The following is a 20,160-nucleotide window of genomic DNA, read 5'->3' as shown; positions in this document are numbered from 1 at the left end:
TTAAGACATGCAGAAATATTGCATTAAGACAGATTTTTACGATAGTAAATAAATTTAAGGCCATTGAATGCATGGGCTGCTGAACAAACACATTTAAAATCAGAGATTAATAGCCATTTTGCTACATTGCCTGAGAATTTTTAAGGAAAAAATAACCAGACTGATTTTCCTCACATGAGAGTTCAATATTTGAAGTTATTAGAAGATCTATTGTTACCTGCCCAAAGTAAAACAAAGAGCTTCCGTGATATAACTGTAACAAAAGTAAAACTTCCAAAACTTAAGGGTCTCAGATTACCCCTTTCTTCAAAGTTAGGTTTTTAAAGTTTGAGTAAGACCAATATTAAGAGTGATAGTAAATAGTATAAACGGAAGAGTAAAAAAAATAGCACAGTGGTCAAATATGTTTGCAGTACCCATGAAATGGCTTCATAACATGGATGCTATTTACTATGCAGTAACATTCAGACTCAACAGTACAATAAACCTCTCTCTAAAGCAGATTTGTATAAATAATAACGATGACGACAACAACATAGTATTCTGTGCTCCTATAACGTTGCCACTTGTGAAATTCAAGGAAATCAGAAACATTAACTTGGTCTGACAACATCAGAAACAGAAGCAAAAGTGAATAAGAACCAACACAACACCAAGACAGTGCTACTGATCACACGGTCAACAGATGATCATGTCTACAGACACCGTAAGAAAGCATTGCAAGACTTTTTTGTTCTCACACTTGTTAAACATTAGAGGGCTTAAATGAAATTAATTGATGTGCAGTGTTGCAGAAGAATGTTTTGGGCTGCCAGAATAATCACAATCACGACAACTTCTAATCCTATTCTTTTTCTTATACAGTAATATAAACACATTCAATATAATAAAATACACAATGCAATACAGCTGAATTAATCTAACAGAGAAAATACAACTTGGGGTATTTTGTAAATCTTAAGTGCTTGATGTCACCACCATGAAACAATATTAGCACTATTTCTGATGTACTTAACTAGAACAGTACATGTAATGCAACACGCTGCCTTCAATTCCATTTTACTCCTTTGCCACTGAAAGAGTTCTTTGAATAATTTGGATGGTAATTAGTAAGAAAAACTTCTATGTATTGCATGTAAGAGAAAATATTGCTAGTGGTTAATTTGCTGAGAAACTGTGGTTACACGGATTTTTAAAATTCCTTGATTGTTTCTCACCCTTTTTGTTTCATTAACAATATGTTCACGTGATGAAATATAGAGCAGTGGACTCAGACTAGAGAAGACTGCCAAACACCAGCTTTGCCTCTGGCCAGAGTATTCTGTACACCTGCAGTCTTGAAAACACTGGAAAGGTTTCTAATTTCATGTTTTGAGAAGAAAAATAAAATGCTCTCAAGGAGTTAGAAGACCTTGCATTTCGGCCAACTGCACTTAAGCATTTTTGGCTCTATATCCCAAAACTGAAAAGAGGCAACTGGGAAATTTTCTCGCAGTATCCAAGCTCAGAATGAATCAGTAACACAGCAGTGTCTTCTGCGCTTACTAAAATCTCTTGAGATGTTCTAAAAATGGACTTTAAACTGATTATTTCATGAAGGACTGCATCAGTATACAAATTTCTCTAAAAATAGCTGTCTTAGAATTCTCAAAAGGAATCTTGGCCAGGGTGATTATAAATATTATGTAATCGCTCAGCCAAGTCCTCGTAGTAATCTTGTTTAATCTGTATTTCTGAAAGGTTTTTTAAGCCTACTACAAAGTTCTGTGGCTCTCAAAATGCAGCATTTGGTGTATGAATCAAAACAATTCCAGTGGTTCTCTTTTGCTGGGAGGACGTTGCTATGCCTCTCATTTATTTAAACCAGTAAACAATAAATATTTAATCGACAGATGGCAGCTGCTAAATTGTACTTAAATCACTACAATTAAATATGCTTATTTCTTATGAGAAGGTGTTTGCAACACAGAAGTCAGTATTATTACTACTAATTTTACAGCTTGATACACTGTGATACAAATGATTTTCCATTTTACATCAAAATGTAATGTGAAAAAACCTGTAAAAGTAAGCCTGCACTTGAGAAAAAAACAATGCTTTTCTTCCAGCTTAGAAATAACAGGAGTTTTACTTAAACTCACACAGTCACAAATCATAAAAAGACTGCTCAACTCACTCATATAAATAATATTTTGGTCTTTAATATATGTACATCTGTAGCTGCATATTTAAAATAAACAACATGCTCTCATTCTCTTACAAAGGCAGTACATTTCATTAAGATGCTTCTTTTTCAGTGTGAAGAATTGTGACAAATTACTTCAAAATCAATGTCTTGGTAGTTTACAATCTGTTTGATGTTCTCAAAGGCCAGAAAAATTAGAAGAGAAAAATTGGAGAAAGACATTCAACTGCATATTTGGTGGTGGGAACATTTTTTAAGTCATGAACTATTTAAAAAGAGAAAAAAAATTCTCTTTCTCCCTTGAAATTTGCAATTGAGACTTCTTTAAACTTTCTTTTTTTGAACATATTCTATGTGCAGCTCAATTCTATTTTAGTTTAGATTACTATTGGGATGTCCTTTGTCTGTCTGCAGGCACTATTGATCAATGGAAATCAGTACATTTTTCAATGTGTAAAACATTGACATTTTCTGACTAAAAACTAATTGATTAATTAAAAAGAAAAGGCTGCAGGTGTATTTTTGAGTTGGGGGGCCAAGACGCACATTTGAGAAGTAAATACTTTGCCTCCAAACAGAGTAATATCCGACTTCACTGTTGTAAAACAAACCGCATTAAAAATGAAAGACATCAAATAACATCAAGTTTATGACATGGATACACTAAAATGAATATTCATGCCTAAGCAGGCAGTATACTGTATTTGTTTTATCTTTGCCTGAATGCTGCCTGTTTAGACAATAGTCTCTTACTCCTAGATATTGAAAAGCTCTTGATACTTTTCTTCCTCTCATGGAATTTTTCATGCTCACTGCCTGTGGCACAATGTTAACATTCTTCTGCAGCAACCCTAAGCAAGCTTATGGAGAGCCAAGAAGCTTCCGGTTGAAATACAAAATACACCAGGATGCTTCTGGAGTCTACCAGAGTGATTAGAAAAGTTTTTCACAGTGTAAGTCTGTGGTAAAAGCAGCTACATTTGCATTTAGGCAGTTCAACCTCAGAGCAAATCTGCAATACATTACAGCACAGCGATAGAATCTGTTCTTCTGGCTTTAATCCAATAACAATAAAATTCTATGAGTAACCTCAATACTTTAGGTTACTCCACTTAGTTTAATAGAATTGACCTCCTGAACCTTTAAGACATCTACTACATACTGTCCCCTATCTCTTTAAACATGAAGCAGGCTTTTGATGCCTACAAAGTCTCTTGCACAGCATTTTGAGTAGCAGAATATGAATTTGCAAACATTTTGATGTTCCAACTAGGTAAGCACCTACAAATGTCATGAAGTATATCCATCAAAATTCCACAACTCCTTCCCTTAAATTGTGACCCTCACTGGCCTCATCAGAGTTAGATGCAAGAGCAGTTGGCCCTCTCCTGCACATAGAAATACTAAGAAGGAGTATTCACATTTTTTGTATGAAAAAAAAATAAATCTGACTCTAGGAAATTTGCTTTCATCAATAGCATTTTCCAGAGGAAGACAGTGACTTCCCTTCTTGGCCTCAAAGAGCATGTTCCTTGGCATTTCATGTATACAGTCAGAAACCTTGGATTTTGATGAATTCATATACATACCTCTCCTTCTTCCACTTTCATGAAATATGCTTTGTAGCTCTCTCAAAAAAAGCCCTTCGTACTTACTTTTTCATATCAGCAGAGGACTTTCCAAGCTACAGTGATCTTACCTCTGACACTGAAGCCATCACTTTAATAGCAATAGCAAACCAGCATCCTAGGCTTGGAGTATAATGTTGTGCTTTTTTAGGTATTATCTATTGCAATGATCCACAGTACAGCATGATCTGAAATTGCTAGAAATATGGAATTGGAGTTTATCAACTACATGATAAAGTCTAGGATGCCACTGAATTAGACAGCAGCAGAAAGAGGGACTCAGAGTGTTTCTGAGAGAGAAACTCCCCAAACTGCAAGCAAAAGGAAAATCAAACCGTCAGATATACGATGATGCAGCACGAGGGTTGAACTTTCACAACAGCTTATTTAGGCCAAAATGATTCACCTGTCTATAAAGATCACAAAATAAAACTGGATTGAAATAATATTTTCTGTTTCAAATGGTAAAGCTCATCCTCGCTGAAGGCTAATTTCAAATTATTCTTTCTTTACTACAGTAACAAGTCTTTGAAACACAAGATATTCTTGCGAGACATGCAGGACATAAGGAGAGCAGACGCAGTTAGAAGCTCAACTGCAGCATCGCCACATGAACTCTGAAGTATAATGAGAAAAATATAACAAGATTATCTAAAGAAACTCTAGGACATTGCTTCTATATGAGCTTTGCTGACATCTACAACAGTGCATCTAGATTTCTAGGCAATGTGAAGTTATTAATCTTGTAAATTTCTAACTTCAAAGAAAAAACTTGAAAATTTTTAACTTCGAAGCCAATTTCTAAGCTCAGTTAGCACCCTAAAATAACTAGAAGTTATTTCCCAATAGTTTGTCTACATGATTTAAGACATAATCCATATTAACTGCTGCTTTACACTGCAACAACTGCCCTTCTGTTTTGCAGGTCTAACACAATGGTGAAATGTAAGTCTGGTTCAGAGGAGAACTCTTCTCAGCAAAATTTGGAGAATATTACAAGTAGCTCAGGAACGGTAAAAGTAAGACAGAAAAATAAGTGGAGTAAAAAAAACTTTCTTCTGAAACACCGTAGAAAATATTTTTACATTTAATGAAGAAATCTCCTAAAATTGATACACCTGTAATAGCAGCAATTTTGTAGCAACACAGCACAGATATAACAGTATTTTTCACGTTCAAGAGATGCATTATTTGATGTGCAAATCAAGAATAAGACTTCCTCTAGGATATAAACATATCAGAATAAATGTCTGATTTGCAGATCCTGAAGGAGAAAGGAGGAGTTTGTCTGCAACACGTTTACTCTTATCAGCTGATGCCTCTTCATGGAACAGGGAAAGTCTACTCTTATTGATGCTGTCCTAATAAGATTTTCAGCCACAGTGCTCCATAGGCATCCTAGCTTTCCCATCACTTACTGAAACACAGAGAACCTTTGTGAGGAGCAACATGAAAAGGAGCAACATAAAAAGAGACTCTTTGGATTCTTTAAGGCCTGCATTTCTCATCCTTTGCCCTCCTGCCTTGATAAGTTCTCAGCCTCCTGTAGCCATGAACCAAAGGCTTCCTGCTTGATTGGATAGGTAGACAAATCAAAAATCAATTTGCTGTTGTGGATATGCATGAAGGGAATATAGAATTTTATCACTGCCCACCATGTTATTTTGCCTCTCAAAGCAAAAATTCCTCCTACGGTATAGAACAGGAGTGGATTTGAGGGCCTAATGTTCAATATTATCTAGTAAGTCACCTTCTGATATTTATAAGCACCTCTCCTTTCATGGTCATGTTAGGCTGGAAAAGTTGGGCTTTTTTTTCTTCTTTCTTTCAGGAGTATAACAGGTGTGGCAACAGGGGATGGGACAAGTAAGGTCACAAGAAAAAATTCTATGTTGTAGATGATCATTCACAGAAGTTCTAGTGAATCAGAAATAGACTGGACAACAGCATCTCTCAAAGAAACTGAGGAACAGGGTGGATATATCCACAGTGTGGAATCTGTCACTTCCCCTAAAAAGCCTTTGTGTTGGATGCACATGTGAAGCTTTGGGGGTTGACAGTGGTTCTCCCCAAAGGGATTAAAGAAGCAAGAATGATCTCTACAACCTCTATTATCAGATAGTTCTTAAGTGTAATAAACTAGTGACCTAGTTAAACCACATTCCTGTTCCTGGTGTCTCTTTTTTTTTTTTTTTTTTTTTTTTTTTGTGGTGTCTGAGATAACAGGGAGATTATTTTGGCATCAATTTAATCTAGTTAAATAGCTTTACTGAAGATCTTTATCACTATAAATAATGGAGGTATTTGAAGTATTTGGTTACAATTCTAACTGAAGTTATCCAAAACAATGCCTTTCTAGTAATCCTCTTCTGCTGTTATTTCATTGTCTGAAGAAAGTTATGAATGTTTTGAACACTTTTCAGCAATATGTTAAAGGTACAAAATCAAACAAAAAGAAAACAAAAAAAGGAAAACAAACAAACAAAAAACACAACAAAACAAAACAGTTTGTCCAAGTGTCTGATGAATATTTTAAAAAATTTCCATGACAGATATCATGGAACATTGCAAAGTGGGGTATTCATTTACTCTTCAGTAACAAAAGATAAAGGTGAAAAGAGAAGATATCTGCCTTCTCTTTTCCAAAGCAAAGCAAAACAAAAAAATGCCTAAAATTATTTGAAATGTAACATCGTCTGCTCCAATGCAGCACAGTGAGATGAAGTACTAAAAAGAATAAAGCACATCTGCCTATTTAGCATGTAAAATTTGGGTGAAACATCTCCTGGCCAGCTGACTGACCTGAGACACGAGTGCATCATGGCTGGAATACAGGTACTTGGCTGGAATGTCTGTAATGAAGTCAGCATCACGAGTGGATAAGTTCACACTCAGGGGCTGTTTCCTATTTTTATAGACCTGTGGGAAAAAGCTATAATGACTAGATGCATGAGGTCAGAGCTATGGGGAATTTGGCATAGCAGCAACAGTTTTCCTTAACTTCCTGTTACTGAGTGCATAGAGTTCTCCAGTATGTAATGCATGATTCCAGAATAAAGAATCATAACATTGACTATGCAGTATGTCCTAAACATTACTAAAATGGCATGCTCATTCATAAAGTGGCACACTGCCTGACAGCAAAGTGGTTACTTTGACAAGCTAAGGAGACCAGAATGATTTTGCTGATGGTATTCTCCTCCTCAAACAACAATCACAAAATTCAGTAATGTCACACAAAGGAAAACATCACATACAACACCTTCGGATCTGGTCTGAAAACATCTTTCTCATCTTTTTCACCTACTCTGAAAGATAAGGTTATCTGAACATCCTTTGTCCTCTTGCCTACAGCACCTCTCTGGCAATGACTATTACCTTTTAAAAACCATTAGAAGTAGCCATGGCACAGTATGCAGAGTCTTAAACACTTAATTAGACAGAGAAGAGACCTATGTACTGGGTCTGGTACATGTGTACTGTGCCTAGTATGGTTATTTTCCTCATTAATAAAGCAGAACATAAATTAAATTTGCTTGTGATAAAATCTGTTTCTAGAGTTTATAACTATGTGGTTTTTTATTAAAACCTCAAATGACTTACAGTGTTGAAGACAGGGTGATTTTTACTCATTCGAGAATTTATTTTAAGGATAATCACGATTTCCAGATAACCTCTCAGAAAGCCTGAAATCTTCTGAAACATAATTATTTTACAACAGATAAGCAAATAACTGAACAGAAGAAGGTTAGAAAGAGTCAACAGAATGGCTAGACTTTGCTTTATGGCAAGGAACATTGGCTTTCCTCTGTCTCACATAACGAAGAAGGTTGGAATCTATATGAGGAGGGAAAACAGAAAGTGTATTGGCCGTATATAATATAAGCCAAGCAAATGTGCAGCTATATACTTAACAACCCTAGAGAAGCAACACAGCAACACTTACATTGAATACCTCCTACCTGTTGTAACTGCTGTCACATGTCAGACCTAGCTTGAAAACTTTCAGTATGAGGTAAGAATAAAATAGTAGAAATGAAAATAGTGCCAATTTCCTGTTGCCATGAAAGTATGACAATGAATGTCTCCCTACCTGCTGTTTTAACTGATGTACTAGTCTGTCCTTCTCTCGTTTAAGAGCCATTACTTCCTCTTGAGTCTTCTTTTTCTTTGAAGCAGACAGTTCAAGCAAGGCAATGTTTGCATCTTTTTCACTAATTGCAGCAAGCAAAGCTTCTTGTCTGATAAAATAAAATAAAGTAAAAACTGTTACATTCTCATTAAAACAGAACATATACTACTATATCATACTACATCAGACGTTTCTTTTAACCGCTGGGAGAACAATCAACTACCTTCTGAGCACTTTAAATAGCAAACACTGTCAAGTCTAATCAAATCATGAAATAAACCGATTAGTCAAAAAAGTTTTTTACAGATTTTCTCATTAAATAACTATTTCACAAAATATTTACCTCAGTCTATTTTACCACAATATGATATCTAACAATATTTTGTGAAATGCCTTGCTTTTAAAAATCTTTGGTATTTATTTTTTAAATTCGCTTTCCTAAATTCAAGAATATCTTACATGTGAATTACTCAAATCATACAAATTGAATAAGTAAAGTAATACAGGTAAAACATATTTTTTATATTATCCTGTTAATTTGGCACCCTAAACACCTCAGTACAGAGATCTCTGGACATCATCCTCACATTCACTTAAATGTTTTCCCATGGATTTATTATTAGTCATTGTGTCACCACAAAAATATAATTCTAGAAGTGAAATATAACATCTAGAAAAGAAGTTCCATGATTGAATTGTTCATGAGGAATCTTTCCTTTGTAATCTTGACCTCTCAATCTCCAGAAAGCAAACAGAAACTTACAGCACCCAGAAACATATAGAATTACATAGAAGCTAGCAGGGTCACATTGTAAGTAATAGTTTGTGAGGACATACGACAAAGGTAATTTTTACAACATGCAGTTGCAAACACAGATCTTGCAGTATCTGATCATTTCTTATACTCTAAACCACTCATGTTGTCAAGGCCATAATCTGTCCCTTATTTTCCTAAACAAAAGCAGCGTATTCATCTTCTGCAACCCATTCAATGACAGACTATGACTTATCAGCCAAGAAAAAGCATATAATACTTAATAGCTTTTAGAACAGAATGTGTTATGGCCTATGCCTTTTTCCAGAACTATATAAGATCAATCATTAAAAAATAAACATGGATAAATGAGCCATAAATTAACTTTAGGCTCCAACTGCTAATAAATGTAAGAATACGGCTCATGAACTTCATACAGTCAAGGTGAGCTAGAAGACTGGAATTCTCACAGTCCTTCGTCTTGCCAGCAAAACCGTCAAGAAAGCTATTTCACTTTTATTTCAAAGTTCCTAATGTATTAATGTAAATATTTAAAGGACAATATTTCTGATGGAGTCAAAGAAAAACAACTCATTTATTTTACTCTCAAAGTTATGAGACATGGATCAATTTTAGATAAACAGTTGCATTTTATTCATACGCTTAAATAGTCTCATTTATTATTCTGTCTTCTTCATCCTAATCACAGTTAAATGATGTTTTAAACAGGATGACATAAGCCTCCAACAGTCTTAATTTAAATGAAAGCTATTAATTATTTTAAAAAACAAGTATTAAAGAAAAAATATATCAAAGGCTCACATACCCATAATGCTAATCTGAAATGAGATGTATATTGTTTTCTATTAACCTCATAACAATGCATAAAAGGTGCTATACGGTAATTTGTGAGAGACTGTTGGCATTTTCACGTGTTGTGCTCAAATGCAGTATCAATTCCTTAACATTTTCATGAAAATCTTAACTTTTTAATGCACTGAAATAGAAGAAAGGCAATTTGCCACTGTTTTCAACAATTCCTCTCACCTTGCAGAAAGCAGAGAATTTATGCACCATATAAAAATCTAAATATGCCCTATTTTGAGCATCTGGCTCAAATAGAAAAATGTAACACAATTTCAGCTTTTTCTCCACAGTACCTTTGAGTTTGTACTTTTCTGTTTTAGAAATATGTCCTAACCCTAGAAGATGTTTTTTTTTTCAGGAGCTTTTTTTTTTTCAAAGCTTTCAGAAAGCTTTTCATAAGCTTTCTGACAGAAAGTGTCAGCAACAGGTATTCTATGACTTTAAAGACAAAGAAACCACATATTGCATCATTATGTAAAATATTCTTCTTCTAAATTAAATAAGATTAGGTTAGTTCCTCTACAGCTATCTGTAACTACAAAGAAAGGTTAGTCAGAAGTTCTGACAATGTTCCAGTGGTTTGCATCAAGGAATATTTTCCAATTTTTAACCAGCATCAAGCAACAATTTTGTTGCTATTTTGAACATTATTAAAAAAAAAAGGTTTCACAACGTTCCTCTGGTTTTGAGGATGTGTAAGACAAAGATTTGGCCTGTCTGCAATTAACATCAGTGGGATTAAACCCTAATCTTTAATTCATGTGTAATCATTGCTGCAAAGTAGATACCTCTGGTAAACAGCAAAATAGATATCCATTTATACCATAATTATCAGCCTAAAGATAGACTTATTTAAGATCTGAATATAAACATTGACATTACCATCACAAACTCCACATACTCAGAATCAAAATAAGTAAAGAAATCTACATCTCAGAAATTCCACGTTTTTAAAGTATATTTAGATTAATTATTAAATTATGTAAGTTAACGCCATCCCAGCCAGACCCAACACAATATGTCTGCTCATCTAATAGCAAATTTCATGGAAGCTACTTGCCATCTAAGAGGTTTCTGATGATGTATGTAACACCTACAGCTGTAAAAAGCCACAGACAGAACTGAATTTTTAAATTGACTTGAAAACTACATGAAGCTATACTGAGATTTTACTACTTCTCTAAAGTTTAAATTACTTCACTGCCTCAAAATTGGCAGTGAAAACACAAATCTGAATAGTGAGGAAGAAAAGTCAGAACTACTGAATTATTTGGTATCATTTCAACATCTGATAATGGGATTTACTCACATCCATCTTTTTTGCACTGCCAGCCAAAATGATCACACATTCTTGTGGTCATATCTGTTCAACTATGCAACAATTTCTAGCCCCACTTTTTAGTAGCAGATGAGGTAAAACCTTCCATGGGAGAGAAGACCCAGTCAACACACTTTGAAAAATCTGCACTCTGGATTCTGCAGCCTAAAACTCACAAGATTTTGCAGACTCTAGCATGCTTTTTCTCAGCTGATGGTGCTGAGGTATTATGAAAGCAAATCAGAAGTTATGGGAACATTTTTGCATGGGAAAGCTAACAAAACCTTTTTTCTCTATTGTCTTGTGGCTCACAGGATAATTCCATTCAGAATGTGACTTCTCCTATCTTGGGAAAATACTTGGGAAAATATGTAACCAAACACTTAATTTCAGGAAATAATGATTCATACCAAACACTTCCAGGAAATAATGGTTCATAGTCATGTGAAATAGCTGCTGTCATATGACTCCATAAGTGCTCCTCTGAGACACTCTAAGATTTGAATCAAACCCACAGAATATACACAAGCTTGAATTACTCCCCAAAATTATTTTCCATATATTTTTTAATTATTATCTTTAAATTTAAGTGGAGTTTGGAGGCCTTAAACCTACAAATGTTGGGAGACAACTGCAAGAGAATACACGGACGGGGATTCCTACTGAAGTCCTTCCACAGCAATGTGGGATGAAGACTACATCTACGCAGATGGGCAGCTGAATGCAAACTCACACTGCCAGTATTCTTGAAGCCACCTGAATGTGAGTCAGCTTCAGTTCAGAAGTTGTAAAGCCTCATTTATCTAAGAGACAAGGTGTTTTAGCTTGGGCATAGTGCCACACAACATGCTGATGGCTTCCAGGCTGGAGCTGGCTCACATACTGCCTGCTCAGAGTGTGGGCAGAGCAAGCTTGCATCTGTCTGCACCTGTCTGCACAGACATACTCCTGGAGCATGTCGGCATATTATCCATGCCTATTATCACGGATAATCTGAACAGTAATAACCTCAAATATATAATCCAGTGGCATTTAACCAGGCATCCAGGTTAACAAGTGTTCAGCAGAGCTGGACTGTATATTCTACCAAATGATACACGTTCTTTGCTTAACATCCTTAGAAATTAACTTCTTCAATACAGAGGGAAGACAGAGAGACTCAACAGGATTTTTATTATTTTACAGTGTACAAAACAAAAATGTAGGTTGTGACAGGGCATCTAAAGAAAGCGAAGCTGCTTCCTTTACTTCTGCATGACCTAGCATACTATCAGGGTTACAGTTCCTCCACCGGATCCCTGGGAGATAGAGATTGAAAATACCTGTCCGTGCTGATGAGGCACCCTAAGTGAAGAGACTCAAGCATTTATGAAGCAGCCTGTGGGGATGGGAACAGACCTGGAGCTCCACATTATCATATCTCATTTATTACATATCACACACAGGTTTACCCATGTCTGTGAAAGTTGCTGTGCTACCCTGTCAATGTACTTCACTTTCTTATAGAAAAAACAAATCTGATGAACAGAAGTGATTTATTTTAGCTACCCAGTGACCCTGTTAAAAAAACTAATATCACCGTTTTTGCAGGAAACATTTGAAATTAGATTATTGGACCAGTAGGAAGAAGGCTGAGATGCCAGCAAAACAGCTGACAATAATTACTTTCTCTCTTACAAACATGAAGTAAACTTCATTCAAAAATGTAAACAGGTGGCAAAGTCTTTGTCTAAATCTCTCAGGTGAGTAATACACTTCCGCTTCACTGCTGAAACTGAACGCGTTTCTGTGCAAGAATTTTTGAAAATCAAGACTTGAAGTGGTACCAAGAACAACAGTCTGATATACTCTCCAGCTAACATGCTTAAGAGTGTAAGTGTAATTTATAATTCCTAATTATCTACCGTGTCAGGAAAAAAAAAGACTATCCAAATACAGTTCTGTAGAGATGTTATCACTATTTGCAGCCAAAATGTCTCCTTATTGTTTAATAAATGATGGTAATAAAATACATTTTAAAATAATTTATTAGAGCACTGAATTAAATGACATTCTTTAACAGTAATATTTATAAAGAGAAATCCTTTTTGCTATGAGTAGTTTTTCCTCTCTTTTTTGGCAAACTAATCTGTTATACAAATAACAGGGTAGTACTTCTAACACCAAGAAAAATCACTCTAACTACACACAATAAAATTAGGTAAACTCTCGGATTAAAGAAAATACATGTTAAATCTAACAGCATTTGCTCCACGTTGGTAATTATACTGTACATTTTCCTTCAACATACATAAAATAATTCCTAGGATTCCTAATCTCTATATCCTCTACTATAATAATATGTTCACTAAACAAAGGAGAGGGAAAACTTTTCCCTGGAAAAGTAAAACTCATAAAATGAATCTTCTCCTCCCCTGGCAAAGCCTGACTGCATTCTACTCCACAGTAACCTACTACCTCGAGTTAGTCTCCTTAATATAAAGGCAGTCAATATAATAGTCTCTCACTGAGTGCACTTGCAGCTGCGAGATCAGAGCTTAAGGTGCTAATGATTCCAGTGAGAAGTACCAAGAAACTTGCACAAATATCTAGGATGCTTAATGTCACTCCATACTAAAATACAAAAGAAAAGACGAAAGGCACAGTCCCGTCCTAATGGCCAGGAATTAATTTATTTACGCAAGTGGTATTCCACCTGAAACTATTCAGGAGTCCACTCTATTTAACGTTTTCATTAACTACATGGATGATGGACTAGAAAATCTACTTATTACACTTCAATGAGACTTGCGACTGCAAGGATCTTCAAGTGCCATGAAGACAGGAATAAAACGTATTGACAAACCAAAGATGCCATCCAGAAAACTAAGAACTCCATATGAACAATGTGTTGTGAATAAGGCAGATATCATACTGTGAAGTATAAACAGAAATAGACTGCAAGACAGAAGTGATTCTTTTGATTTACGTGACTTCAGGTAGATCTTAGCTGAAATACTGAATCCAGTTTTGATACAACTCTCCATGAAAAATGTGGAGACTGTTCAGGCGAGAGCAACAAAAGCAGTCAAAGAAATGATTGATAAGAAAACTTTGGAAAAAAACCTACAAGAAATAGTCTGTGATACCTATAATTAAGAAAACATAAAATGCTATGTCAAACTGAAATATAACTTTTTTTTTCCATATCCATGGCACAAAGAACAAGAAGTAATGTGCATAAATTGCAGGAGAAAAAGTTGTGGGTTTTCCCTCCTAATATGTAGCCAAGGTCTGATGACGATGACAGGCAAATCTGAATAGTACTTGAATACCGGAAGAAATTGCTGAGGAAAGATGGTAACTGCCACTGGAAGTCTTTTTGAACAATTTAGGCAAACGTCTGTTAGAAATGGTGTGGGTATAGCTGATCTTGCCCCAAGACATGACCTTACCAGCAACCTGATTATTCAGTGATTAGATGTTTTAAAGCTGATTTGCTCTGTCTCATTTAAGACAGTAGTCCTTGGAGTTAATGCCATGTTTTATCTGCTTCCATCATGGGCTTGCTAGCCTTCCTACAACTGAATCATAGAATGGCATAGGCTGGAAGGGATCTTCGAGATCATCTAATCCAGCCTCCCTGTCATGGGCAGGGATGCCTCTCAACAAGAAGAAAAGACCTTCTATATTTAAGTTTCTAAATCTACAGTGAGAAAGAACAATTCAAAACTTGAGAATTACCAAGTTTCTGTGAAAATTTCCATGACAGCAATTATGGATTAGAATGACTTTATACTGCATAGGCCATACCTCAGGGATATTGAAATACAGCGCTGCCTTTCCTCAGAGGATCTATCAACCATCAATCTGATAATAGACATGGCTTTTAGACAAACAAAAAGTATAAAATCATACAAATCTTTTAGTAAAGTTACTGGAAGTAGTGTTAAAAAAGAATTTGAATTAAAGAAAAATACCATACACATGGTTAGAGAAACCAGATGATAGCAAAGCAACTCAATTATAAATGTAACCTAACACCTGAAAAACGCAATCTTACAGATCTCTAGCAATACAGACATAGAGTATGCGTTTGTGAAAGCGTCTGTCTTGGAGTGAAAAAAATTACTTAATATGAAAAGGAAGCCTTAACATACTAGAAGGGAAGATAAGATAATGCAAGAAGAAATAAATCCATGAAAGACTCTGTTGAATGCCAAACTGAAAAAGTATATTGTATACAGTATTTTATCAAACTGCAGCCTAAACAAATGTCAAATGGAATAATTTCTTTAACAAATACAGGCAACAACTGAGAAAAAAAGGTTGTTCACTAGCATATATTTAGTCAAGATTAACTATGGATAAAAAAATGTACTAAGAACAGATTTAATAACCCTAAACTGTCATTCAGCTTGTAGGAGGTATTCAAGATACAGCTAATAAAACACAAAAAATGGTTCTAACCACCCACAAAAAAAAAATCTCAGTAGTATAAAACACTGAAGGATGACCACTAAGATAAATGCTTTCTTTTGAGAGCTGCCTTGCCGTTAACCTTCTTAAAGAGTCTCCCAGAAACCTGTAATCATAATACATTGCATTGCCACTTATCACAGTCAATTTAGAAGTGAACTCTGTAAACACTCCTGCTTTACTCCCCACCTCTGTTAGTCTAAGAATAATTTTCTGAGCTTTAATAAAAGAACTCATGACAACTTTTGGGGAGGTGGGGTGAGTTCTTAGAAACAGTCCAATTGTAATCTAACAGAATTCCAAGATTTAGATTTATAGAAACAAGATCTAACAAGAACTTTTACTGCCTTTACTGCTTAAGCCGTTCTCCACAAAATACAGAAATGCAACTTAAAAAGTCACCACTAAAGTTAAATCAAGTCAGAAATGTTTGAACTAATGATATACAGTAGAGTACTCAGCCAGCTTCTCACATGCTAATCGTACTGAAGGAGGAAAAAAACCAGCTCAATCAACTTTTTCCCTTTAATTATTGTTTTCTTTCCCTCATGACCCCCAGTATTCAACCTTAAGTTCAGTAGGAGGTGACTAGAGATAGACGGTGATGAGAGATCCTGTTTGAAACAGCTTCTCTCTGTCACTCCTAAAGCAAATAGATGGTTTGTTAAAACATGCTGTTAATCCATTATGGATGTGCACGCATCTTGGAAAACAAACTTCAGAGAATCATTGGTATTTTAAAGCTTTTTCTTTAAGAACAAGACATAGTGATCACAAGCATGAAATTTAAAATCTGTATGTATATTCAACAACGGAATTGTAAGTCTAAGCTAGTTGTGTGACACAGACATGTAAATTCAGTCACTATCAATTTTAGACTACTATCCTAAAATTGCATGTCTGAGGCTGACAGAAAATTTCTGTCCCATTACCTGACTAAATACGCTTTACAAAAGCACGTTTATACCTTAGTTCTTTAAACGAACAATTATTTTGCACTGCTTTCAAAGAACAATCCCTTTTGGAATATTTTCAGAAGGAAAAACAGCATGAAAGAGCACTTCAGGTTGGCGTGGTGTCCTTACAGCAAGCACAGGGAACACTGCACAGCCCAAATACACCAAGAAGCAGAGAGGACTGCTCCATTAACTATGAGACAGAAAGACAGGGGTTCTCGCTCTTACACACCCCAGTCCACCTCACCCAAGCACTTTTCCTCATGTTATCTGAGTATCAAACCTTGACTTTTCCACCCGATCAAGACCTCTGCTAGAGGCAGGTGTGAGGAGGGGATAACAAAGCTTACATTGTGTGAGACAGACAATAAGTAGTCTCTATATTACACCTGTATTAGATGTATATTTTCATCAGGCTAGAATCAAGGAGAAACAGGAAGAAGCAGCTGTCCCTAATGTGAAATTTCAGAGTAAACGGAAAGAAGGAAAAGAACATGATTCTGAATAATCATGGAGGAGTTTCTTGAAAAAGCAGCTTTCTTATCCATTTGTCCTTTTCCTCCAGTTCACCTCCCCAGAGCCACGGATCAGTGCTTCTTCCCTGTGTTTCATTACTCCCACAACCACACTCTCGGTACGTCCCCCAGTATCAGTAACTGTATTGTCTTTAGACTGGCAATTTTAAATTATTCATTTTTTTCCTCCTTAACAGTAAGTTGGAATATGCATATAGGCTTTTTGTTAGGCAAACAAAAATCATCCAGAATAAAGATTCGAGTTCAGAAAGAAATTTTAAAAGGCAAAGAAGGAACCTCATGCCCGTCTTTTGCTGCTAATTTTCAAGTAAGAAGTAGACAACCAACTGCCCTTTGAATTCTCTCCTTTTTCAAGCCCTATAACATCGCGCTTCTGATGTCTCAATGACTTATGTTTTAGAAATGACAGCGAAGTAAATCAGATCCCCTCAGAAAAAACATATCATCTGTGAAAGTAATTACTTCATAGTTTCATAGATCATGCTTCAATAACCACTGCATTATTATTTCATTCAAATGGGCAACATTGCTCATGCCTGAGCAGATATAACAGCTTTAGACTATGTGAGAAATGCAGAGGAAAAAAAAAAGAATTCTCAGTGCTGCAAACACAGCTGAAGTCAGATGACAATTATTTCTGCATTTTGCAGCTTTTTACTAGAATTGACTCCCATTGTTCATTAGGGTCTGTATGATTCTCCATAGGAATGCAACCAACGGTTGGTTAAAATACCTCTGCCTGTTTTATGCCATACCACAATCCGGCGCAGAGATGGGAACTGCTGAGAACAAGAACAATGGCATCTGAACACATGGGATTGTGTTACAGCAGAACACAGCACTGCACAGGGTCCACCTAAGTTAAACAGGAAAACAAAACTATAGGTAATCTGTCATTGTCAGCCTCCTTATCCTTCAACACTGCTTTTTGTGTTTATAGAAGACAAAGATAAAAGTACTTTGCAGGATGAATGGCTTGAACTCTAGAATATAGTTCTTGGTAACATTTTTTAACTGTCAAATAAAGTTTAAGCTTGGAAAAAAGTTACTGTTAAGAGCTACTATTCTTTTAATGAATTTGCAGAGAAATCAAAATATTTGAGTCAAACACATAAAATTTAGATGCACAGACAGAATACTAAAAAACCAAACTTTTATTCATTGCATTCTCTTCTTAATTTGAATTGACAACATATTCCAAATGGCCATTTGTTACGAAGTAGATGGTGATGCTACAGAATGAGTGAGGCTTTCTTTCAACTTTTAATAAATGCTGATTGACAAAATCATCCTTTTGGTAAACAGATAATACAAATAAAAATATACTAAAATCAATTTCCTTCCTTTCCATTGGAAATTTAAGGAAAAGATTGGTCTGATTTTGAAAGAAGTAACTTAAGGTCCTCTCTCTATTTCCATAAAGTTACAAGCAGCTGTCCTTTGCATAACAAATATAATAAAACTCATTAAATCCAATGTAGATCACATTGGACATTAAAGTATATCACAGAGGGAATAATTAGCTCAATTTTCAAACAACATATACAGATCAATATGAGTACGTATTAGAATTTATACCTTGAGCTTTACAGTATATCAGAAGGCAATTTTAAGAAAGAAAATTGCCTGAATAAGTACGATTAACAAAATGCACTCTCGTGGCAGTGCATAATTCATATTTGATAACTGATCTGAGGGCATAGTTTAAATGCTCACTTACTAAATAGGGTGTCAGACAGAGATTACGTAAACCAGTGTCATATAATTTCCTCTAGCCGCAAATAAATGTCAGAGTGCCATTCTGTATGCTAGCCTTAAACTAAGAAACTCCTTAGAATTTTGAACATGCATACACATCTAATTAAAATATTAAAACTATCAGTCTATTTTTCTAATTTAGAGCTGTTAAGTCATAATCCTCACTACCGTTATTAACATGACAACAGCCATTACTTATTGCTACACTGTATGTTAAAACTGTTACATAGCTTAATTTAATAGATACAGGAAATTCTACAAATTTTTACAACTCAACATTTTTTCTTTGTTAAAACTACCATGTTTCAGTTAAATTTGCCTAGTTGATAAGGTCTTGCTAGGTAAAGAATAAACGTAAACATACTGTTCCAGACATATCGTTTCTGAGGATTTCATTATATTAGGAATCACTGGATGTATATTTATGATTGAACCACAGAAAAACAACTATTAACACCACTAAATATTGGTGTTAACATTAAAAAAAAAAAGTAGTTAAAAAAAAAAGTAGTTAAGCATCTGAGTAAAGAAGATATTTATTCTCAAACTAGCAGGCTATCATTCCTTTAGGTGTGGGATGTCTAACGACCTCAGTGCTTAAAGGCATTTTGTCAGAAAATATTTATTCAAACCTTGCCTTCATGATTTTACCTCAGTGAAAAAAAAACCACCAAACCTTCATTTTTAATAAAATACTGCATGCCTAAAATATAGCCTATTAAAATTATAACTATAAAATAGAAAAGTATCAGTAAAACCAATGAAAGACTAGAGCAGGCATAAGATATTTTAGAAGAAAGAAGAGACAGCATTAGACAACAGCACACAAGCATTTCTCTAATTAGTATCTTAAAAAACTGGGAATGAATTAGATAGGATAACACATATGTTATTTAATTAGATGACTTCCCTGCTAATGGAGCTATTCACAAGCATCGCCAGGAGCATGAAGACCGTCATATGATTCAACTTTGCATAAAGAAGTTTGCTCATTGATCTTCTTTGGTGGGTTAACTGTTTCAAAATTTATTTCAAAAGTTGTTTCACACTAAGGAAGCATTTTTTAAAAGGCATATGTACAGTCTCAGAGCTCTACCTCAACACACACTGACTCACAGCGAAGACAGTTCATACTGACTTTCTCAAAGCAGATGAAAGAGGCCTAAGGTACACACCACTGCACTGCATCAGAGAGAAGGCACAGTGCCTAGCGAGATGGATGTGTGAATGGCAATACAGAGTCAGCACAATAGAAATAACAGTAGTTGGGTATTCAAGATAGTTCCAAACCAAACTGTAGCCTGTTTAGTCTTGATAAACAATTAACTTCTTACAGATCATACTAGACTAACAGGAGTAACACATGAAGTTCTCTATTGATTGGAATAATATTTCTAACAGTCTTTAGGAAAACTTCTAAAACTGATGGATTTTTACTGAGGGCAAAGAGTCTGCTTTTGAGCTAAGATCAAGTTAGTTTAAATTTTACTACAAAAATGTATAATAAAATTACTTAATCCACAGGACTACATTGATTATTGATAAGTTGTTTGATTGTACATTTTACA

At 35.1% G+C, this 20,160-nt stretch overlaps 1 protein-coding gene across 1 annotated transcript in view; it reads right to left on the bottom strand.

Annotated features, from left to right (window-relative positions):
* ERC2 (ELKS/RAB6-interacting/CAST family member 2) overlaps positions 1 to 20,160 on the bottom strand; it is a 351,590-nt gene that overhangs the window by 10,441 nt on the left and 320,989 nt on the right. Inside the window, exon 14 of the mRNA XM_086619268.1 lies at positions 7,907 to 8,054. Within this exon, the coding sequence (XP_086475394.1) occupies positions 7,907 to 8,054 (148 nt within the window). The remainder of the gene's footprint in view (positions 1 to 7,906; positions 8,055 to 20,160) is intronic.

This window comes from Tauraco erythrolophus, chromosome 12, assembly GCF_009769465.1.
Source record: "Tauraco erythrolophus isolate bTauEry1 chromosome 12, bTauEry1.pri, whole genome shotgun sequence".
Taxonomy (NCBI): Eukaryota; Metazoa; Chordata; class Aves; order Musophagiformes; family Musophagidae; genus Tauraco; species Tauraco erythrolophus.
This window is presented reverse-complemented; position numbering and strand designations above follow the sequence as displayed.